The 24,698-nt window shown below is 44.7% G+C and overlaps 1 protein-coding gene and 1 long non-coding RNA gene across 3 annotated transcripts in view; one reads left to right on the top strand and one right to left on the bottom strand.

Moving 5' to 3' along the window:
• Positions 1–9,295, bottom strand: part of LOC125325598 — a 29,514-nt gene extending 20,219 nt beyond the window's left edge. For both annotated transcript variants that reach the window (XR_007203424.1, XR_007203423.1), the window contains exon 1: positions 9,210–9,295. This is a non-coding gene — a long non-coding RNA (uncharacterized LOC125325598). The remainder of the gene's footprint in view (positions 1–9,209) is intronic.
• Positions 9,296–9,421: 126 nt separating this feature from the next.
• On the top strand, positions 9,422–24,395 carry LOC125325597 (elongation of very long chain fatty acids protein 4-like). The gene is given in 10 exon segments (XM_048302756.1): positions 9,422–10,545; positions 10,547–10,563; positions 10,565–10,575; positions 12,071–12,113; positions 12,115–12,260; positions 13,414–13,493; positions 14,219–14,272; positions 15,421–15,532; positions 16,438–16,565; positions 17,854–24,395. Coding segments are annotated over 10 exon segments (777 nt in total). The 5' UTR covers positions 9,422–10,521; the 3' UTR covers positions 18,016–24,395.
• The last annotated feature ends 303 nt before the right edge of the window (positions 24,396–24,698 follow it).

Here is a 24,698-nt window from a genome sequence, read left to right as displayed (position 1 = left end):
AAGACTCATGGCTACATGGCAACAAAAAGAAAATCAGGTAATAAAAGAACTGGCCTAAGTCCCTAGTCCACAACTGAGCCCTGGCATCTTTGGCTGATTTCCAGGTAGCTCAGAGAGAATGAATATTTGCCTGGAATCTACAGGATATCTCTGATAATCCGTTTAACTGAGGTATAAGGGCCCCAACAGAAGTGATTTCCTGATAGTGCCAAGGGGTGGGTTATTCTGTTAATTTAGGGCCACAGCTGGGCTGTCCTCTTTATGAGACATCACTGCCATTCATGCGGTGGAAACCTTGCTGCACCCCTCCCACGGTGCTGAGGGAGCATCACCAGCTCCCCAGGATACCCCTGAGAGCTCTCAGATGTGACACAAGGCCCTTCCCTTGTCACCTTTTACTGGTGGCAGCTGTTTTTTGGCTGAGACTTTGCTCCTGGGGAAGGGGCTGGGCAGGTGAGGCCATGAAATCCTGAATACTTTTGTAGGCAGATGGGAGGGATCTATTGATGAATTGTGTGGAGGGCAATTCTGGCACTGCACAAACCAGCCTGGTGACTGCCTGTGCTGGCACTTACCAGCATCCTAAATGCATGCCTTTGGAGATGTTTTTGCAAGGAGCAGCAGGAAACCTTCAAATCTCTCTTTAAATCTTCTTCCTTACCTACTTAGCATAGAGATGGAACTATCAGCCTGGGGCTCAGCATATTATCCTAATTTCAGTGCACAATCTCTGTAGTCTTAAGGAAGCCCATGAGCCATGTAGACTTTTTTTTGCAAAAGGAGGTCCCTTTTTCTTCTGTCTGCCTTCTTTATATCGTTAGTTTGGGCCTTGCTAGCTACACAGTCATTATATCATCTTTTAATTGTCTAAATCTCCTCCTGACAGAAAGTCATTTAAAAGGCTTCCTTCATCTGCTATAGGACAGTTGAAGACAAATTGTACACCCTCCAATTTTTAACAAACAGATGAGACAGAGGTATGTGACCTGCATACTCAGAACCAGGCTTTCTTTCCAAGGTCAGTGCCTGCTCTGTATTCCATCATATCTCCCGTGGCAGAGGTCAGGATTTTCCTCCCACAGGGGTGGTTTGTTGGCTTCCAGCTCGGAGAATATTCTATCATTGTGCTTTTCCCACACTGGTGTGTAGAAGATTGTGTCTCAAAGCACTGTAGGGCAACAAGGACAAACCCACAAACCTAAGGAGCGTGCACAATCCCAAATGGACGAGTTTCAAACTTCTCACAGTAGTCAAGATGAAAAGGAAGGATGAAGTCTATTGAAGTACTGTGAGCTACCCAAGCAGGATTGCTAGCCCACATCATCCCTCAGGATTTGGTCTGTAGCCTGGAATTGTGACAAGACCTGTGCCTATAGGCCAGGTTAACTTCCCTAGTATGTAATGCGGTTGCAGGGGAATGGAAAACAGGAGGAGAGGGAATTCCTGCGTGTTACTCTGGCTCATTTGTTGCTACCTTTACCAGGACTGTACTTGCCAATAGCAGCAATGATATTAACAGCATTTCTCATGAACAGATTGTCTTTCTGTGAGAATTCCTAAGAATAAAACAGAAATTAAACCTCAAAACACCTCGGGGAGTTGCAAAGGAGTCATGCTACTTCTATGATGCAGCTCTGCAGCTGTTTGACTGTGTATGCCCTTCTATTATTGACTGATTCACCACAGGTCTAAGGAATCTGAACTGGAGGAGTCCCAACCACATCCTTTTTCTACAATAAATGGAGGGGGGAATGGCAGTTTTTCTCCAGTGAATCACCCACGCTGGTTTCAGAGAATCCCAAAATGGTTTGGGTTGGAAGGGACCTTAAAGACACCCAGTTCCAACCTCCTCCCATGGATAGGGACACCTTCCACTAGACCAGGTTGCTCAGAGCCCCTGAGCAAAACCTGGCCTTGAGGGCTTGAACAGGGTGTTCATCACTGTGAGAGCAAAACATAAAATCCAGCCAAAGTCCTGCCCAGTAGAGATGTTGCCATTTTTTTCTGCATGGAGGAGTTTGTTGCCTCAGTAAGGACTTCACATCACTGTGTTTTGCCATGAGTTACATTAACTGAGGGGGAAATCTTCTTTTTTCACACATAGATAAGAGATTCAGGATGGACCATGACCAAACTGAGTCTTTTTTGCTACTGTAAATATAAAGCAATTTCAGGAAGGTGTCTGCTGTTCTCCAAACAGTAATTCTTTAAAGGACAGAGATCAGAACACTCTGTGCTGCCTATTGGCTCCAAAATCCACCATTAGAAGTTTGAAAGTCTAACTGCTCATTTTCTGGCTCCTATAAATATCTGCTCTATTTGGCTTCCAGATCACTGGGAGCAGATGTACCAGATCATTAGAGAAGGAAAGAGGATTTTGCATCCTCAATTTTTATTGCTGCCATAAATACTTTGGTAGTCACTGCACGGGGAGTCAGAGTCTGCAGAGCCTGCAATCTGCATGTTAGACACGATCCAGTGCTTTGCAGACACAGGCAGGATAACGGCAGGAGCAGGCAAAATGGGAATAAAAGGTGAAGTGGAAAGAGCTGGGGACACATCATGGCCTGGTTGACCACCACATGTCAGCAACTTGCAGGCATAATTAGGGTGAAAGGTTTGATGATGAAAAGGAGCCATACTATTTTCTGTGGAGAGGTTTCTCTGGGTGTAGGGGCAGGAACAGCAGGGATGAAAGCACGGTACCATCACAGAGGGATTTAGCTAAGTCTAATTTGGTGGAGACATCTTTGCAGAGGGAGGATGATATGGGTATTTGACACTGAACCATGCCATAAATCAAGTCCCTCCTGATGGGAGAGAATTTGCTGAAAGTCCTTGCGAGGAGTTTCAAAGATAAACAGAGACTTTTCCTTGAGTTTCAATGCTTCCAGATAGTTGTTTATTAAGTCTTATCAGAGGAACAGAGCCACTAGCGTGACCCAGGTACAGCATAGAAGACAGAAAAGCAGGAGCGAGCCCCATTATCAAGATTTACACAGCCTTTTAAAGATATTTTAACCAATAGTTACTAAAAACGTATATTATTTTCAGTTTCCTACCAATTATTCAGTAACACGGCCAGGAACTGCAGAATTCTCTATCCAATCATTCCAAACTACTTTCACTGCAGAACATGGAGTAGTAGAAGAAGAAGAAGGTCTAGAGAACAACAACAATCCTCCATTTTGGTATTTTTACTCTTATGTATTTACTACAAAGAGAAGCCTAAAACCTGTAAATTTTTCACCCTGTGACAATCTTACATAGTAGTCTATCACCTAATTCACACCACTGTATTTTCTAGTTCTTGTTGGACTGTTGGTAACTTTTTCCAAGGTTTGAAGCTAAAACAGTGTTGTTCAGGGGGGTAAGAACCCTTAAAAACAGGCAGAGAAATGTTCTCGGCACTCTGGGTTCCTACAGGTATTTACCAGGCAAACGAAAAAAAAAAAGGAAGAGTTGTCTTAGACTTCCAGAATCCCCATGAGGCTGACAGATGTTGGTGTGGTAATTCAGAGCATCTGATTTTAAAAACAGAATACACATTATTTTCTTTCAACAGCAGCATTTCAATTACAAGACCATCCTCTTTCCTACAGTGTGAACCCCAGACATTTGCAGGTGGCGTGCACAATGTTTGTACACCATTTAATGTCTCTCTTCAGCTTCTGAAGTAGCATCTGGTATGACTGGCATGTTTGATCAGCTGAGTGCACATAGCGGAGGAATATCAGAAAGTAGAGGGAAAATAAAAAGGAAAAATAATCCCTTTTCCAATGGCAGTGGATGTTCAGTGGCAAGTTCCGTCATGTACTCTCCAATAGGAACAGCTGGTCAGAATTAATTTCTCAGCTCAGTGCTGTTGGTGGATTTGTGTGGGAGTGAAATGGAAGAGGAGAGTTCTCAGAAGCAGTGAAGGATTCAAGTATTACTGAGACATTTCCACACACAGGTATGTGGAAATTCTGTATTCCCTTGATTTGGGATGGGAAAACAAGAGACAGCAGTCATCAGCACTGTACTCTCATTACATGGGTACTGCACTAATTAAAGGAATTAAATCTGTGTTCTACCTGTGGCTCCGGCATATTGGAAATGCCATGGGGTCTGGGTTTGGAGATCCACAGGCTGCTTCTGCTGGAGCCCTTGGACAATCAAGTTCATTCTGTGTTCTCTGTAGAGCTCTAGGACTAGAACAATATTCCTGGCATCCCTTGGATGTCTAAATGAAGGCTCATCACCTTCTCTTTCCTTTGGCTTCTCACTCCTTTTATGCCAAGATCTTGGCGTAAAAACCTTGTTGCTACCATGATGCCTAAGGTTTGGGTTTTGGGTGTTACTTTAATAAGAGGTTGTTGTTATTGATCAATACATAATTTTAAGCTCATTTCTGGGAGGTTTTTGAATGACATTTGGCATCAGCATTAAGTCCCTTCTCCTTGCCAGTCCCAGTGCAACTTTGAAATAACACTGATTCAAGACATGCTGAAAGGACAGCAGATTTTGAGATGAGAGCCGAAGGTTTCTGAGTTCTCTAGGCCTAGGAGTTATTTGGGAATGCACTGTTGGATACAGAGCTATTTCAGGCTCCTACAGCCAAGACTGATGCTTGGTCACAAAAGCACATCACAAGAGAACGTTCTTATCTCAAAGAATTGATCAGGTAAGTAGGCAAGGCTGACAAAAGGTGGGTCTAGAAGCAAAGAGGACTCAGTTCAGAGGCCTGTACATAGGTAGGTGTCCAGTGCACTGGAGATGCCTTAAGATAGCTCTGATATCCATGTGGATCTCACGGATATGGCACAGAACTTGCACGAATCCTTTGCCTACCAGAACACTTGGAGCTCAGGTGAGATACCTTGAGGCACCCTGAGAGTCAGCCCATTCCTCTGTGTGGACAGCTGGACCAGCACTTAGAACTCCTTGCAGAGTTCATTAAGCCTTGCAGAAGTTCATTAGATGTAGACACCTAAATTTAGGGCTATTGCCAGATGATTCACACTCGAAATTACTGGCCCAAGGTCACAAAGACAACAGCCCCAGAGCCGGAAGTACCCTAGTTTGCACCCAGATGGGTGAAACATGGCAGATTTGGCTCTCCACTCACTGCAGGTCACCTTCACCACCCTCCTGTGGGAGAGAAAAGGTTTGCTGCTCCTTTACAGCTCTGGGAACTGAGGCACGGAGAGGCCAAATGACTTTTCTGAAGCCCCCACGGATTAATTAAAGTGAAAAATCTGTACTGGTAAAATTAAAATACTGGGGTTTAAGACCGCAATTTACACGAGAGTTGATGCAGTCTCCCAGTCCTATGCACAGAGCCAGGCTGCTCAGTACCTCTGCCAAAAATTCCTCCCTGTAATCTGTTCTAAACCTTTCAAGGTCTGTGCAGTTGGTTGCATGGAGCATAACTGAGGCCATCAGGAAACAGAATCCCTGTGCCAGAAGCAGCTTCAGCTGCTTCACTGTGCCTCTTAAGGGCTTCTTTTTGCTCTAAATACATGTGAGTCTGGATTTTTTCATGCACAGGACCTTTGTGGACTAGACCCAGATGTGCTGAAAAGTTTGGTGAGGTTTTCAGAGTGTTTTAGTGATGGCTGATTGTCACCTGAAACCACTGTATTTCCCCAGAAACATATGTAAGCTGGTAATTGCATATTAGCAAAACTAACACAGCCATTCAATTATTATTCTGAATATAATAGAATTATTATTCTATTGCTGTAAAAACACCTATTACTGTGTCCCCATTGTTGAGAGAGTACTCATAAAACCAGCTGTCATTTATTTCTGTTGTGAGCAGTTGTGGTTGTTGAAAAGCGTGAATTAGGGGAGATGACAGGAACCTCCCTCGGCAATATATTCACAAAGATGCCATTTCAGGAGTTCAGGGCTTTCTCTGGAGGGCACTCTTGCCAAGGAGCAAGGTGCTTCATCTGCTGGAACTGTTGACAATCTAATTCGTGTGTTATCCCATAAGCATCATGTTTAGCAAGAGTGCAGATGTAGATATGAGCTGAGCAAGAGATTTGCAGGTCTGTCACCTTCCTTCCTGTTCTCTGGCATCCTCAGCTCTGATATTTACCTCTCATTATCTGCATAAAAACCACTACATCTGAATCACTTGCATGCATCAAACACTTGAGAGGTTTGATCCACTTGAATTGCACAGGAAGTGAATTTGATGCCATTCGGGTGTTCCAAGGGCCAGGTGAGTACAAGTTTTAGAAAGTATCTGGCCACATCCAATCTTTGTGTGTGTGCTGGTCATTAAGGTTGTGGTGCCTTAACTGGTTAGATATTCTTTGACCCAGCTTGAAAGTCCTGCTGCTATTATTTGGTGTTTTGTTGATTTGAGGAGGTTGGTGATATCATGTGAAGGTTTGTTCTGCTGCAGAAGGGATCAGAGAATTACAGAATGGTTTGAGTTGGAAGGGACCTTAGAGATCATCTTATTCTTGACCCTGGGGAAGAGAAGGCTTTGGGGTGACCTCATTTTGGCCATCTTGTCCCTGAAGGGAGCCCACAGGAAAGATGGAGAGAGGCTCTTGACAAGGGCCTGGAGTGACAGGACAAGGGGCAATGGCTTCACACTGACAGAGAGCATGTTTAGATTGGATATGAGGAAGAAATTGTTGCCTGTGAGGGTGCTGAGGTCCTGGCACAGGTTGCCCAGAGAAGCTCCCATCTCTGGCAGTGTCCAAGGCCAGGCTGGATGGGGCTCTGAGCAGTGTGGTCTAGTGGAAGGTGTCCCTGTGCATGGCCAGGGGTTGGAACTGATTGGTCTGTAAGGTCCCTTCCAACCCAAACCATTCTGTGATTCTGTGATGTGCCAAGTGTCTGCTATGGGGTTCAGAGCAGCACCATGATGTAGCCTGGGTATCCAGATGAGAGTGGCCCCCTGCTCCTTGTCTTTCTCAAGTGTTAAAACCGGTCTCTTTTGGTAATTTGTGCTTTTAGTACAGCTTTGGTGGGAAGCAACAGCAGTCATAGGACCAAAGAGCAAAAGCTGCACAGTCTAGAAGCCCTCAGGATTGTTTTACTGCTGGTATTTGCTATTGATAATGATTTTGTGGCAGCCACCTCTAGACTATTCTGGAGACAGGCTTGTCATTAGTTAAAATATTTCTTAATCTCTGATGGAGTTGGCTGAGCTGTCACACACTGTACATAACTGAATTCCTTATTACTGTGCCTGTCATCCATGTTCCTGCAATACCCTTTTTTCTTGCCAAGTCACTGAATGAACAACCCAATTCACTTTGGCATTCAGAGCTCCCCTAATACTATTTCAGTGAAGGAGCAATGTTGGGGTTTTTTTCCTACTGAGTTCTTGCTGAAAGTGAAAGCCCTGAGGCTTTCGTGTGTGGTTCCTCACAGTTGCCCTGACATTCATCAAAGGACACCCATTCCTGGAGTGTAAAAGTATCACGTTACTGGTGACATCTCTCCATCTACCAGTGGTGCTAGTGAACATCTGCAACAGCACCACTGGGAATACTTCGGGAACAGGGAAGGCTTTAGAAAATAAAATATGTTTCATGGTATTAAAAAAAAAAAAATCCAGTTTATGTGAACAATAAAATAGTTTGCCCCAAATGAAATTTATGAAAATTCACTGCAGGTGAATTTTTTTCACCAGGGTAAAAAAAGTTTGATGGAAAAGTTTTGTGTCTGTAATTCTGAGTCTTATACATCAATATAAATAGCTCAACAAACATTACTTAAATTACCAAATAGATATAATAAAACATAGTCCCATCTACATGAGACAGATAGAAAGGACTGGTTTGGTTTATCACTTCCATCTATTCACACAGATAAATCACTGAACCTTTTTTAGGACTGGGGCACCAAAAATATAGAAATGAAACCTGCTGGTTCACGAGCAATTAGAAAAGTTCAAGAAAGGGTCTTTATAGGAAGCTCTGGGGGAAAAAAAAAAAAGGTGCGTAAAGTCCACTATAATTGTAAAGTTCACTATAATTGTCTCCCTGAACCTGGGTCAGCAAAAACCCAATATGATACCAAAGGTCAGTCAAACCCTCTTCTAAACTGGATTGCCCTTCTAACCCCCTGACCCCCAAAATTCAAAACCTTCATCCTAAATCACTTTTCCCAAAAATACCTATTTAAATTCTTCCGTAGTTTCCATACATCATAGAAACGCAGTAGCTGTCCAGCAGCACCAGCACATGATGTGTTTCAATGAAAAACTCCCAGCACATGATATGCCTAATTCCTAAAGCTGCTTTGAAAAGCTAATCTTTGGTGCTTTGCCCTTCAGACGGGTTTGTGATGGATCTGGTGACAGACCCAGTGCAATGGTATGAGAAATGGTGCTACCCTCTCTTTTATTTGGAGTTTGCCCACTGGGAAAAGAAGAGGATGTATCCACACCCCAGATAACCAAGAGAACCCCATCACTTGGCTTTGGGCTGTTTCTTGGAGGGTGGGGATCCAGGGTCCTGGTTCTGCACTGGTACCCCCACATGGCACCCAATCACTGCGGCTCTCTGCATTGCCCTTGGGCAGTCGCTGGGGATCACTTGGTGTCACTGTCACACCCTATCCAGATATTTCCCTGTCTCATTAAATAAGGTAAATGTGACTCCCCTGGGAACACAGGCTGGATATGAGGGGGTGACTCCAGCTGAGTTTTCCCTGCCTTCCGTGAGTGAGTGAATGAGTGAGTTAGTGTTCCCACTGTTCTCTGCCCCCTCATTTGGTGGTCTGGACCTATTTGAGCATACAAAAAGCTTGCTGACAGCCCCTTGTGCTGGTCTGAAGGAGTGCTCTGAACAGACTGGTTTCCAGGCATGATCCCACATACTTTTACTGTCTGCAAAGCTGTCGTGGCATGTCCTGAAGAAACCTGCAGAAGAAACGCTGGCCCAGTTCCCACTTGGCCGGGCTGCCGAGCCTGGCACTAAAGGTCAGTGGTTCACTCCTGGGGGATCCCAGCCCTCTGCATTCGTTTCCGGCCTCTTCCCAGTCCCCTAATCTGATAAAACCGTGTGGGGAGAGGCAAGAGAGGGCGGCGGGGGAGGAGAAGGTGCTGTAACCTCTTACTCTGGCAAAGTTGCGCGACAAACCCACGGTGCCTGCGGCTCGCGGTGCCGTTTTGGTGGCTGCCACCGGGAGATGGAAGAAGAGACATGAAGATCCACCACGGCTGTGGGAGACCCAGCAGGTGATGTACTCACCTGCCTTGTGGAGAAGAAAGCTGAGCGCAGTCTGCAGCTTCTTGTCTCGCTGCCTCTTCCTGCGCCGCGACCGGCTGGGGACAGCCCTGGAGAGAGAGATGCTCGGAGGCAGCTGCGGTGAGTCCGCTCCTCCCTCCTGGCTTTTCCCGACGGTTTGGGGGGGGAAGAAGGGAGGTGGAGTGAGCTGGAATGCGTGTGGATTGTTTGGGGGCATGTAACCATATGAAATCCCTGCTGGTTTGACTCTGAGCCAGCTGATAATCACCGACTAATCTCGGTGCTGGCGGATTCCACCCGGATTACAAGGGCATGTGTCTCTGTGTCAGAATGGGTGTGACGCCTGCTGAGGGTCTCGGGCTTTGTGTCAGAGGAACACCCCAAAGAGGGGTTTGGGACAGACTGCAAGGATGAACTGCAGGAGAGAAATTTGGGAATATGTCTGTCACCAACACGGTGTTGGGCGTGGATGTCACAGTCTGTGAGGAAGAGTCAAAGGAGAAAATGTGCTTTTCTCAATGCCAGCAGGAGAGGAACCTGGGAGGAAGCTGGTCCTGTGTATTTGCTAATGGAGAGAGCTGGATCAGGTAGCACAAGCTGTTGAAACTAACTGCAGAAAAGTGTTTTCTAGGAGAACTTCCAAGTGCCATTGAAAACATCTCTCTGCTAAAGGAAAGAAGGGAAGAGGAGGATCATCATAATATGTATGAGTATTCTACTTTATCTACTACATTACAGAATCTATACCAGATAAAACAAAGTTAGTGTATAAACCAGGGCCTCAGAAAGCCAAATAACCAGCTCTGTTAACAGCTCTGGAACTGCAGCAGTACTGAATAAATCCCTAGCTGCCTTCCAGCACTGGGAATATCCAAGAACACCTGCAGAAGGATGCAGTTATGACACCTGGTGTGTGTCCTCACGTGAATGTTGTGCCCACAGTGCTTTAGGAAAAAATGGCGTGTGACTGATTTCCCAGTGGTGCTGGCAGTTCCCTCCTGGCTCTGGCAGATCATCACATGCAGCTGCTCAGAGCATTTTTTAGAGGTGAAACCGCCACGAAATATCAAAACCTGGAAATGAAATAATAAATTAGTTAGATTTATAAATGAATAAAATCTGGAAGTTAAATAGCTAATCATTGCAGGGCAGGGTTCTCTTTCTTCCTTTTTTAAAGGGGCCTTTAATCCTGGTCTAAAAGTTAAATTTTTAGAAAGCAAACTATTGTCTTTTCATTAGCTGTAGTCCTGAGCCTTTGTCTAAGGAGCCTTCTCGTTCTAGATTCAGTTGAGTTAATTTCTTTCCAGAACCTGGGATGGCTTCAACTTGGCAGAAAACTCCAGGAATTCTACAACTGGAGAAAGTGGAGGTAGGTAGAGATGCTGTCTAAAACGGGAATTTCTGCATAAACAGGTTGATCATGAAAACCAAACCTAGGAGGAATGCAATCCTTCTACTAGCCCACATTTTCTTCACTAGGCAGATTTCCACTTTTCCTTCTGCACAATCACAAACTTCCCTTAAGTCTTGAAACATATCCCAGGGACCCTCCCATTGGATCACAGCAAGGAATAAAAGGATGGGGGATTTCCCAGTGGGCTCTGACAGGACCAGGAGCAATAAATGCTTGGGGTTGCCTGTTAAGTCTGGAATACTAAAGGAAGTGAATTTTTTTAAATGCATATTCATGTGTCATGGGAAAGCTTAGCTGACCAAAGAGTTAATACTTTGGGGTTTAAACTCTTTGTGATGCTGGTAAAACCTATTATCAAATGAAATATTGGCAGCACCCACTCCTCAGTGCTTGAGATTTGACACTTTGCAGTGAGGAGACATCAGATCTTCAGTAGTTAGAGGTTCAATTTGGTCCCAAAGGTCTTTGTTGTATCTCTGGATGTAAAGAAAAGCCACAAAATGCCATGAAGGTAGAACAGCAGGCCTGCATGGTGGCTTTGGCAGGAGGAGGACATGGGGCATAATGCTCAGACTGTAAATGTTTCAGGACTTGAATTTCACAAGAGAGTGTAAATTGGGATTCAGGACTTCTGATAAACTGTTAAATCCAGAAATGGAATATCAAAGAGCTCCTGACACAGCCCAAAGCAGCCGTAGTAAAGAACTGAACGGTTTAGAAGGGATGGGGATTAACAGAGATGTGCAGACTGGTGTGGCATTTATAAAAAAATGAGGGAGTTTGGCAGAGCAGTGATCACATGGGGAACAGGAAAGGAAAGCATGAATGGCACCTGGGACGTTTTTGCTGATATAACATATCCTGGGTGATAGAGCAGGATTAGGAGGAGGTGGCATGGCAGAAAATCTGTTGAGTTTCCCTTTGTTGTAGGACTGAAGAGCTGTTCCAGCAGAGGTGTTTTGGCATTTCCCAGTGAATTCATGCTTTTTAAGAGAGTCCGCTCTCTGAGCAGGTATAAAAGTGAAGGAGTGGAGAATTTCAGATGTCCTGAGGATTGTGAGGAAGTAACACCGGTGATTGAAACACTTTTATTGTTTAGCTGTAAGGATTTACACTCCTGAAGAGCCACTGTTGCTTTGGCTGCTCCTGTGCCTCCCTGCACAGTGTCTGGGATCGCTCCTTTTGCCCAGGGAGGGCTCCACCTCATCCCAGGAACGATCTGCCTTCCAGCACTGCAGTCCATACCCAAAAATTGTGCTAAAACCTTTGTGCTGAAGCCTTTTGGCTGAGTCACAGCAGAAGGACTGTGGTGCAGCTTTGCAAAGACACAGAGACACCAATTTTCTTTCTGCCACGGAGGGCGCTGAAGGGAAGTAATTAAACATAATTAAATATATCCACCCTGCAGTGTGTGGCGGTGCCAGCTGTGGCTGTGTGTTTTGCTTCCCAGGTCCAAGGACAGACCTGTGGCCACTGGTCTACTCCCCACTTCCACCTCTCTGTGGTGGCACTGGGGCCCTCCTACATGCAGCGGCAGAGGCGGCTGGAGCTGCGGGCTCTGCTGGTCGCCTACAGCCTGGCTGTGGTGGCACTATCCAGCTACATGTTCTACGAGGTGAGGAGGCAGGATTGGCTCCTAGGTAAGCACCTGGGAAGGGTTTGAATTCCGGAGCCTCCAGATTCCAGGTTTGGAACAGCTTTTGCTGATGGACTCTGCTGAAGGGAGTGGGAGCTGGCTTGGACATGTCCCGTGTTTTGCCACAAGAGGAGCACTATTGCCCTGCTGTACTTTATTTCCTCCCATTTCTCAATCCTCCTGCCATTCATGAAATTAACACGGGATTTCATTCGTCCTGAATGGATGAATTGCAAGCTGAGATCTCCACATTAGGCACGGAGTGTGTGGAGGATGTGGAACGGCCTCATTTTCTTCGAGTCTGGCTAGTGATGGATCCATCTCTGAGGATGAGAACCACTGATCTAGTGGAAGGTGTCCCTCCCCAAGGCAGGGGGGTGGGACTAGATGATCTTTAAAGTCCCTTCCAACCCCTTAACATTCTATGATTTTCCAAAGCTGGCAGTTCTCTCCAGGAGTGCCAAGCACTCTCTATCTTCCTGCTGCTGAGAGTGTAAAGAATGGTTTTTCTTCTGCTTGTTTTTAATGCATAAGCCTTTCCACAAGCCTGCCCCCCTAGTTTATGTAGGCCACTGAAAACTCTGAGAGGGAACATGGCCAAATAGGTTTCAAAAACATTCTGGTGTCAACAAATATGCCGTTTTAGTTTGTATCACAAGCATTACATTAACATGAATTGCTTTTGTTTTGTTTTGTTTTGTTTTTAACAAATGCTGCTCCATCTGAGGACAGGTGTGAAAATTGCTTTTCTGTGCTTGGTTGTTCAGTGTACTGGTTACTTGGTCCAGTTTTTGGCTTTCCAATGAACAGGCAAATGCAACCAGCCAAAACAGAACAGCCTCGGATCTTTGCAAAGGAGAACAGTGTCTTCTCAGAGAGACTTAGAAGCCAAGAATTCACTATTCCTGCTGAAGTAGTTTTGAGCCCTCCAGTGTTTACACAAAGAGTTACAAATCTTCCCAGGCCAAATCTGCCTTTTGAGATTGCAACCAGGATGTGAAGTACTTTGTTTTAGGTTTTTACTATTTGTTCATGGATTTTCTGTCAGTGACTATTAGACTGAGACCCTACTACCTCAGCATTAATGTGCCCATCTTTTTTGGAACAGATGGCATTGAACAGAAAATTGATTTCTATTTGCTTTTTGTTTGTTTCAGGTTCTGGTCATTCAGTCTTGGCCAGCTACAGGTACCTGTGCCAGGCAGTGGATCACATCTGGAGTGAGCTGGGAATGAGGGTACAGTTCTGGAAAAAGCGTGCCTTAGGCCCTGCCCTCCCATGCCTATGCAGATTCTTTTGCTCATAAATAGCAATTTGCATGGCTAAGAAGGCTTTGACTCCTGTTTGTTGTTGCCTGTAAATCTGTTCCACTAAAGTGTCTGCTTCAACAGTTGTTGCATTTTGCTTTAGTTCTCTAAAATTAATCATCTCAGTCAACGCAGCCATCTAAGTTTGCTCTTTGATCACTGCAGAGAAGGTGATTTTACCAGCTGAAGTATCAATATTGCAAACTACCTCTGAAATAGATGTGATTCTTTGCATGCATTATAAGGATTCTGATCGATTCCAACAAGAAAACCAATTTTTATATCCTCTGCTTTGCATGACAGAAATCTTCCCCAACACTTCTTTTAGCAGAGGAGTTTAGCTAAAACTATTCCTTGCTCATCACAGGGGGTTTGAGTCCCACCAGCTTCAGCTTTCCAAAAATGCTGCATGAGTTTTTTCTGTTTGAATTTGGAGTTACAATATCTTGCTTTGAACAGATGCAAGCGTCATATTATCTTTTCAGTTTTTCAGCCACTTGCCGTCTGGAAGAAAAAAAACAAAACAGAAAAACGAAAAGAACCCCTTAATTTCCCCCCCCTTGCTGCAGACCCCGGGTGGGCAGGGATACAGGGCGTGGTTGGAAATGTGCTGGTTTTGGGTAAAACCAGCGCCGTGCCCTGCGCTGCCCAGCAGATGGCAAGAGTGTGTTGGTGGTTCTCCTCCAAAGCCGTCCAGCTCCTGGATGCGGTAAGGAGGGCGCAGCTCCTCAGCGGCACCGGGGCTGGAAACAGATATTTCCTTGTCAGAAAGGGGCAGCGTGCCGGAACTGATGTCCTGGGCTGATCCTGTATTGATTCGCTGCCTGTGTCCATCCCGGTGGCTACGCACATTCCCTCCCCAGCAGCCTTCCTGAGGCTGGGTACAGTGCTAGGGGAGAGGCTTTAACCTCCCTACTGCCAGGTGGGCTCCCAAAATTGTAGCTGCTGGTGCCACACAGGTTCTGCCATTGCCTGGCTGGCTGATTAACAGTGGTCAGTGGGGCAGGAAAGGAGCTGCAAGGGGACAAGTCCTGACATCTCTGCTGCCACAGTTATCCCGGAACTGTGCACTAAAGCTTTGTGTCCCGTGGGGAATTGAAAGCCCACCTCTTTAGAGCTTGTCTTCAGGTCTCCTCCTGCACTATGAATGAGCTAAATGACTGGACAAGGTCTCTGCTTGGCCAGCAGGAGAAAGCTGTGTCCTAGCCTAAAACTTCACAGCCCTTTGGGGTGTAAGTTGACAACACACTGAAATGTGAATAAACATGTGGATCCTTCCTAGGCTGTTGCCAGTGGTTTGGCCAATCCCCTGTCTGTTTGCATCAGCAACAAAATCAGCTTTTTGCCAGTCCTGAGTGCCTGAAAAGCAGATTCACTTTTTGGTGTGTGTGTGTATGCATGTGCATGGTGAAATACAGTGACCTGACATGTATTCATCTGGCAAAACCATTCTCTTTGCTAATGCAAATTCCAGGAGGGTTTGGCCATTCAACAGTGGCTTTTCTGTGGGTTACTGTCTGGTAGCAGTAAACATACAACCTATGTGCTGAAAAGGACCAGACCCAAGCAGCTGTGAATTGTATGGAAGCTCAGTCAGAGTCTCACATGTGTCCTCTTTGGACTTTGGGACCTCAATCCAGACATAAAAATATTTGGGGCTTTGTGGAAGAAATTCTATCTTCCAGTTCCCCCTGTAAGTTCTGTTGCATCTACTGAGTTTCACCAGTTTTTATCAACAGCAGAGGAAATGGGTTTGGGAGATTTGCACTCATCATTAGCTATTTTTATAACTTTTTACTGTGAAATTTTTGTCTAAACACATCAACTCAAGGTTCTCCTCTGCCTGGCTTCTTTCAGGTTTTAATTCTGGGCAAGAAACAAGAGCAGGTGACTTTTCTGCACGTGTACCATCATGGCTCTATGCTCTTCAGCTGGTGGTCAGGGGTCAAATACGTACCTGGAGGACAAGGTATGCTTGTAAGAAATGCTGCTGAAAGAAAACCTTGTGTTTCAGGGCTTTTTTGGGCTGTGGAGGTAGCATCAGCAGATGGGCTGACTGGCAGGTAGGAAGCTCACCTGCTTCCAGAGGTGTGAAAAACATGTGCATTTCAGCTGATCCCATCTGCTCAGCTCTTGGGGCTGTTCAGGCTGCCATGTTCACTGCAATGAGAGTGCTCCAACAGAGTGGGTCCAAACAGAAAAAAATAACATCCCACAGGAGGTCTGTGTATATCTCCTCCCAGAGCAGTGCTCCCTCACTCCCCAGGCAGAGGCCCTGGGACAGCAGCCCAGGTCCTGGCTCCCTGTTTCCTGCTCTGGCTGTGCCCCTGTCTGGGCTGTATCCAGACCACTGCCCCCTTTTGCTCAACTGGGAGAGAAACATCTGAGTACCAAGCCACACTAGGTAGGCCCTATACAAGATGCTGGAGCATTCTTTTTTTGGAAGTCATTTTGGCTACATGAGCCTGACACCAGAATGGTATGAAATGCTTTGGTCAGAAGATCAAAAAGTTTCTCCTCTGCCTTTGAAGCTCTTCTCTGTCTCTGAACACTTGGTATGGGATGGGTATATTGTGGATGCCCAACCCTGGCAGTGTTCAAGGCCAGATTGGATGGGGCTTTGGGCAATTCCAGCAGGACATGGGCCCTGGGAGTTGGAGCTAATCGCCTTTAAGGTCCCTTCCAACCCAAACCCATATGCTGAAGGAAGGGAGAAGCTGATGTGCTTCCACAGCAGAGCCCAGATGGAATGTTCATGCACAGGGGTAGATGTGATGTGTTTTGGAAGCATCATCATAGTGGCTGTGAGCCCTTCACAGGCTTAGCCTGGAATGGGTCATGTGTCTTGTTCACCCTCACCTCTTCACTCCTCAGCCTTCTTTACTGGGATGCTGAACTCCTTTGTCCACATCTTCATGTATGACCACTACGCCCTGGCCAGCCTTGGACCGCGGAAGCGCCAGCACGTGTGGTGGAAGCATTACCTGACCATCCTGCAGCTGGTAATTAGCTCCAAGTGTTCATCCCTGCCCTCCCATGGGTCAGGTGTGATGGCCCCTGCTGTCTGTCACCTCACTGGCTCAGCCTCTGCTTGCTGCCCACAGACAGCAGCACGTCCCTAGGTGCCCTCCTGTGCCGCTCTCAGAGGTGAAGCCACTGGTGACCTGCTCCAAATGTTGCTTTCACAAGACTTATCAAGAGGCCTTCAGTGACCATACCAAACCAATTATCCACAGCTTTGTTGTGGGAAGGGGAGAGAAAACTTAGCAATTGGATTCCTCCTTTCTGTGTTGTCTATGGAACACTGAAAACAGAGCTTGATGTTCAGAGGTGGGGGCAGTGATTCAGGGAAACTTTGGATTCTCTGTAGGGCAGCAGACTGGGGAGCCTTCATTCAGTTCCTTCTGAAAGGAAGAATGTCTCTAACTGTAGGCAAACAGGCAAGTTGAAGAGGAATTTGTGAGTTTTACTCTTTCTCTAGAAAATCCCTTTGGATTTTCTTTCCCTCATCTCTGACAAAGTTACAGATCCTGAAAACCCTGTGTTTTTTCAAAGATACAGCATAATGCAATGATCCAGACAAGGACAATGGGTGTAGGAGAGTTTTCTTCCCTCAAAGAGAGGCTTTGCAAACCAAAAGTACGCAGTTACAAGGGAAGAGGAAGAGGATATGTGTAAAGCAGTGGTGCAGTGAAGGCTGCTCCAGAATTCTCACTTAGCCTGTGTGGCAAAGTAGAACAAGAAAGCATTGCATGGAATAAAAGGGTATTTGTAATGCAAATTATAGCACAGGAAAAAAAAAAATTAACAGCTTTTTGGTAGGTAGAACTCATTGCTTTGGTGATTTAGTAAAATACAAAAAAAAAGGACTAATGTTTAATGTTTAAATGAATAAAGGTCGTATCTGTAGTTCCTCCCTGCAAGCTAAAATACAAATCAAATTAATTCTGGGTATAATAACCTGATTACCACTGAGGAAGAGGAATCTCCCACCTTCAGTTTCCATATTCCAACATCTCAGTTACTGCACTGTGGCAGAGAAATGGGTGAAGGGCAGGAGAAGCTGGATTTGTTCAACCTCCAGGTTCGATGGGCATCTTTCCTGGTGGGAAAACACTGCTAGGCTTGAAAAGCAGGTTCTCAGGGATGTCAGGAGAGGCAAGCAGGTCATCCTCTGGATTGAGAACACTGCTAGGATGTTGTGAGATTTGTGATGGTCTCAGTGGCCAGCTGAGGTGTATCTCATGTAGGTTCCCTAATCTGGCTGCTTCTTTTTTCCACCTCTTCCAGTGCCAGTTTGTGGCCATTGCTGCTCATTCTTCCTACAACCTCTTCACAGAGTGCCTGTACCCTGATGGCTTCAACACCACAGTTTTCCTCTACATCCTGGCTCTCTTCCTACACCTCTACTATTGCACCTGCGTTAGGGGAAAGCAGGAAAAGCTGACTTAAAGGAAATCAAAGAGGACAGTGAGCACAGTCTGATGAACATGCACATTATCTGCTGCTTGTGGCGTGGTTTCAGGAAGAAAATGTATTTGGGGAGTGTGTGTGAGGATCATGTCTTGCCTTCAAATATGCCAGGTTAGGGAGAAGAAAGGAATGATGTAAACTCAGGGATTAAGGAACTGAGGAGCACAATTAAGATGAGGCCAAGCTAAGCCAAATCATCACCAGCATAGGAGGCTTTGGGACATTTACAAGATAAGGTCTTTTTCCCTTCCATCTTTAACTCAGTGTCCAAGGTCTAGCAGGCAGCTACAACTCCTTGCCTCCTTTCTTAGGCTATTCAGGGCTTCTTTGCATCCCTAATACTATCTCAGCTTGGTGTTGCAGATCAGGCAGGGTCATGTGCCTCCAGCCTGGAAATCAATGTCCAGGTAGCAGCAGCAGCAGCCAGGAATCCACAGGGACTGCAGGATGCACTCACCTGTACACTGCATCCCACCCTGTCCTGCTAAGGAAGCTCCTACTAGGACTGGGGTGGTCCTGATGGATTAACTTCGTATCAGTATAAGCAGGAAGGAAATTGGGCTTTATGTTGTCTGGCTGGACAGGTGTCTTCACTGTTCTGAAGCTAAAGAAGGCATTATTATTTCATCCTAATAAGAAACTAGTGCAGTGAGAGTTACCATGTCCCATTTTCTGGAATGCTTGTTTGCCCTTGGTTGCTCTCATAACAATAGAGGATTTTAATGCATGAAGATACTTGGTATTGCTCCTTACAGATGCCACAATTGAACTAAAAAGAATAGATTAATGTTCCCTATTCGTAACTTTTTTCCTCCAATTTGTTTTTATTTTTAATACTGCTATTTTAAAATTTTGCTTCTCATCAAACATAAAGAATTTGACAACACCATAAGCAACCACCTCCACTTCCTATTTGTATAAAAATTAATACAAAATTTATAAAATCAATTCATTGGCTAGTGCAAAGCTGCATAGCTCCATTGACTTTAACACATCACTAGTTGGCTTCTCTTTTTGCTCCTAAATCAACGACAACAAGAACTTGGCACTTATATTCACCTGCAGATTGTTAAATACTGTTAAAGTTTTGATGTTGTAGTGCTTTGAAAATCCTAATTAAACTACAAAGTGGTAATTATTGATTGAATTCTGCTCAGTTGATTAAAACACTACATCTGAATGTATTAGAGAGTAGTGGTATTTTGTGAAACACAAAGGTGTTAAAGGAGAATTAGTGACATGATGCATTGCCAAACCAAATCCACCTCAAATGTAAAGAAGTCCAACTCCACTGGGAATGCCCAGAGGACTAGAGCTGGCCTGAACCTAGCAGATGGATGTACCCCAAAATACCCTGTGTGCCCCACACCAATCTGGAGTTGAGCGGCTACAAAAAATAAATTCAACTTGTTCCTCACTGCTCTGTGTTCGTATCCCAGACCTTTTCCTCAGCCGCTCCACACACATATGGAAGATAAAACAATATTCTGCTGTTCCTTGCCCTCCTCCTCTTCACACACATCCACAAAGGACTTGTTTACACTGTCACAAGGGCACATCATAAATGTCCTTCCTTTGATCCGAGCAGTCTCTCTTCTGATTGTCACTGGTGAGTATGAGAATCACTGCATCTGTGCTAGTTGGTTTTCTTCCTGTCAAGTATTTTCTGGGCTAATTAATAAATAAATAGTGACCCTTTTGCATACTGGAATTCTACATTTGTCAGAATTTTAACTAGCAGATCCCTGGGTGAGTCCTTCATTCCTCCCTTAGTTTGGAAAGACAGGAAAACAGGATCTGCTGTGTGTCTAACATACTGTATTCATGTGGAGGGTTTCCCCTGGGGCCTCTCCAGAGATGAAGATTCAGTGCATGTAAAGCTGTTTCATTACTCCTGTCCACTTAATGATTCATTTAGGGCCCTCTCCTGCTTAAACCATCAGTACATTTGGCCCTCTAGTTTCATGATAGAGCATTTCCTGCAGCTGGCTAAATTATCTGTGCTCACAAAGCAATCTAATGCTCTTTTTCCTATACATGAGTAGGTTTCAACCTCAGTTTCTCCTCACTTTAATGTTTTCAGAATGTAGTTACTAAGTTCACTCATAATTTTATACCAGACTAAGCATCATGTATTTTGATTTTCTTTGATTCATGACTGCTTAAAAATTAGAAATGAGCACGAAATCTGAATGAGATTACTCAATGCTTTTCCACTCTTAAAATAGATGAATTTGTAAACACGCCATTTAGCTTTTTTTAAGGCAGCCTATGCAGCTTAATTCGTGTCTGTGTGTGACAGAGCAATGGATTCTGGAGTGTCACTGGCCACACAGGTGGTAACAAAACCTGAAGGTACAAATCTGTCACCTGACAGCTTGAAGTGACTGATCACCTAAATCAGACACCTCTGTCACCATTTGTTCTAGACACAAACCTTTGATTTATTCCTGTCCCTCTTCCTCACAGCCTGAGTGAGTGGCCTGATCCTGAATGAGTAAGAGCTTTTTGTTGGTGAGACTTCAGTGGCATAGGATGAAGTCTTTTCAGTTGACTGATAAGGAGGGATTAAGTTTGCCCAGAAACACCACGCTTTCCACACAGGAACAGAGACTGGCATGGAGCACAGCTGTTACGGAAGCATTGATGCAAGCACAATTCACTTGTGAGGGTATTCGCACTGGCAGTGAGGATAAAACTGCAGGGGTATAGCTCAGTGGCTCTGTAGGTTGCTCCTTCAGATTCCACGTGCTTATCTTCATTCTCCTGCTTTAAAATTGGGTTATCCCAGTTGGAACTGTCCACCTGGGCCACCCTATTGTGACAAAACCCTGAGAGCACAGGTACATGCTCCTGGAATTTAACAGAGAATAAAGGCACCGAATGGGATTTCCCCTCTAGAGATCAAGTCCCTGGAGTTAAAGATTACACCACAGCAAAGCACTGGAAGTGAGAATGGGGGAAAATTATAAATTGCAAGCTTGGATGGCTCATGCTGCCTGGTAGAGTCCAAAGCTTTGAGGATGACTTGAAAATATCCTGTGGCAGCTGGATTTGTGAAAAACCTCTGGGCAAATGCTGATTCCACCAATATCAGTGACAAAGGCTGCAGATTCCTCTGGAAGGAGGCTGCCACAGCTGTGTGGAAAACAACATGCTCGGCTCCACAGCCCTGTTTGCTGGGAGCAGGCTGGAGTGTTATTCAATCTTAACAGATGACCTTTAAGGGCACGGTGGTGTGTAAGTCCCCCCTTATAACATGTGGGTCATTAGACGTTCTCAGAGCAGTTTACATGAACAAGATGTAAAGCGCAGTGTAAGTAGGCTGGTGAAATGAATAAGCTTGATATCTGGTAGTGCTCAGCATCTTTCCTGCTGTTCCAGTCAATGTAAATTATGGATGTTCTGATCAAATTACTTTTGAATTAACCAGACCATTTACTCAGTGCTTACTTTCTCTCTGAAGATAAATGAGAGGGATTCTCATTTTAATCAAAACAAAATACAGAAAAGAAAATCAATTACTATGTAATGTTTTTTCCATCCCCGTGTGATGGAAAGTTTCCAGAGGAACTTGGGCTTAAAATTGCAAAGCAATATAAAATGCAGGGACATGGTTGCATTTTAGCTATTGGATTTTTTTATATACTATCAGAAAATATGGCTCTGTGTGTGGGTTGGTTTTTTTTTTTTTTTTAAAAGGCAAAAGAATTACTCTAAACAATTAAACAAGCAAAAGCAGAATACAGTAGATTGCTTTACTCGAAAAATAAAAATCTGTTGATACAGATGTAAACTACCTACAAGTCAAACATTTAAAAAGATCAGCCAGCCCTATATATAGAACAGTGTGAATGTGCTGAATTCATTAATGAATAGCTTCGTGGATTAGGGCTTGATAGATGGAGTGCTCACATCCAGATGTTTACTGTGATTTGTCAATGGCCTTGTACTTAATCCTCTTGGACAGGAAATATGAGTCTTTCCTCTGGGGTCTCCCCTGGGGACTGTGGCAGTCTCTCTCTCTGGCCTGAATCATCTCAACATGGGATCAGGCTGCTGAGGAATTAACCAAGTGGCTGAGGGATAGATTTGCCTTTAACCCCTTTGGTTTCCTCTCACCTTCAGATGATTTCCTCACCATCTGCCACAACCTCGCTATTATTTAGTCAACACATGGAGAAGGAAAAAAAGGAGTCACCCGTGTCACCCTGGGGTCCTTGTACCCACAAAATGTGCTGAGGGAGACACATGGAGTCCCATCAGTGCTGAGAAGGAGGGCTGTGGGCAGCCTCAAGAGCTTGGTGTGCCTCTCTTCACCTCTCAGCACTGTGTTTTTATTTTTGGGATGCTGCAACTCCCTGTCAGTGACAGGGATGGCCCAGGAGGGCATATTTGTGAGAAGACTGGATGTCCCCAGGGTGTCCTTGGTCAGGGTACCAGAGGGTGTAGTGTGTGCATGAGTGTGTTTGGGTGTGGGTAGGTGAATGCAGCCCCTGCAGACCATCCCCACGGCTCATTTCTCAATATGTGGGACCTCTCCATGGGATGGGTCTTTCATTTCGCTGTGGGACACTGAAGGACAGCTCCCAGCAGCCACACCTGGCTATGGAATGGCACAGTGGGAGCTGGAGGGGCAGTGGGAGCAGCAGTGAAGGCTAGGTTTTGTTGTGGATGTGCTGGAGTGTAAGGGACTGATTTTCTGTGCTCAGGGTAGAAAATACTTCTGGCTAAATCACAAGTATGGGGACAAATAAATTCTTTTCAGGGAGTGCCTGGTTAAAACATCAGTACCGCATCTCAGCACTATTCTTCCCTAGTCTGCATGTCATCCTTTCTCTCCAGTACCTTGGCTTTCTGCTGCTCTTCAAGAGAGTGTTCAGGGTCTTTACACTGAGCTGAAAAAACGAAGGCTATTAAATAAAAATTGTCCTTCAAAATTCCCTGCTTGGAGTGGATGTTCCTTCCCCTTTCATGTCATCCTCCCACTTTCTCTTGTCCCTTTTCTCTGCTCTTCTTTTGTATGCATGCATACAGACACCATAATAGATTTCTCAGACCTTTTCAAGCTGCAAAGAAAGTAGTTACAAGTTATTCAAATGCTGTACAGGCAGCTGCATTTTTCTGATCTATCAATTAATAATGTACATTTTCTTCATAGGATTTTCTGCAAGGTTTCATCCAGGTGAATTTGGGCAAGTCTTTCTTTTTCTTTGTACTTCAGCATAATCCCATCTGCCTTCAAAATCAGGATGCAAACACCGCAGCTTGATACTTAGAAAAGGCTAGAAACTTGAACTTAAATTCAGCATGGTTCCTCCCAGACATTCCCTGTTACTGATGAAGGAATGGCAAAATGGATACAACCATCTGAGGGGCAGCAAGTTACTTCTCCTCTCTACACTTTATTCTGCTCTGTGTGGTGCCCACCACCACAGATGTCTGAGGATGTTTTCTCCTGAAATAAATGGTTATTCCTGAGGCAATGTTTCGAGGGAGAATGCCTTGCATTACAGGAGCTGACGGAGTTGGAAAACTAGAACAGTTTTTGAGTGTGCAATCCCTTCTCTGGTTGTAATCCCTCATGTGCATTGGGAGCAGATCAGCCACTCCTTGTTGGGGTGCACAGGTGTGTGTGTGTGTGGTGTGTCTGTATTTGTTGTGGGTTTTGCTAGTCCCAAAGGGTGTTATCCTACATTTTGCAGGTTTAATATGTTATTCCATTAAATAACTGTAAATCAAAGGGCCGTTATTTTCAAAGAACTTATTTTCCAGATAATTTTGCTTCTACAAATTACTTGTGTGAGTAAAGCGGTCCTTTACTTCACTGTCATGGTGGCGAAACAGGTTGGCACTTCTGTGCTCAGTTCTTGGAGATAAAATGCAAGCCACCACTTACAGAAACCGCTTAATACAATTATGGTTTTCTATTTTGGCACTGCTTTTAATATCTTTGGGCATATTTCATACACAGGGGTAATGTTTTAAATTTAGGGAAACCCACTAGTCACAGTGAATCTAGATTAAATGTTTGATGGAGCTATGAGTAGTAACATAAGGATTTAGGAAAAAATGTCACTGCAGCGATGCCAACTGGAAGGCAAAATGGTCACACTCAATTTTGTTAGAAAACCAGAAACTCTACAAGACTGGAGTGGTATATATACCTACAGGTTCTAATCCTATAGTATTCGTATACATATTTAGTGTCTTCCCCTGCAGACCTTGAATAGAATGGATGAGTTTATGGCTTGAACATAGGAAGTAAGATCTTAGCATAGATTGTATTACTGAACTGTAATTGAAGTAATTGTGTAAAGCTGCTTGCTTCTCTCTAATAAAACATGCATGTACTGAAATGTTTCAGCCTTGGATGTGGGTTTAAGAATGCATCAACGGGAAAGTGTTTGCAAATGCTAACATGAAAGTAGCATGGTAGAAATGCCGTTTGCTGGCTTGGGAAGCACCTTTGGAGCTAATTCAGCGAGAAACTCGAGGGAGCAGGAGCGGGGAGAGCAAACGCAACGGAAGAAAAAAAAAAAAAACCAAACCAATCCATCCCTTCCTTTGTTCTTATTCCGCTGGGGAATGGGGAGGGGAAGACACACGCCAAGAGGCACCAGGAATCCCCGGGGCTTTCAGTTCTGATTTTCATTAGAGGT

Source organism: Corvus hawaiiensis, chromosome 4 (assembly GCF_020740725.1).
Source record: "Corvus hawaiiensis isolate bCorHaw1 chromosome 4, bCorHaw1.pri.cur, whole genome shotgun sequence".
NCBI classification, from domain to species: Eukaryota; Metazoa; Chordata; class Aves; order Passeriformes; family Corvidae; genus Corvus; species Corvus hawaiiensis.
This window is presented reverse-complemented; position numbering and strand designations above follow the sequence as displayed.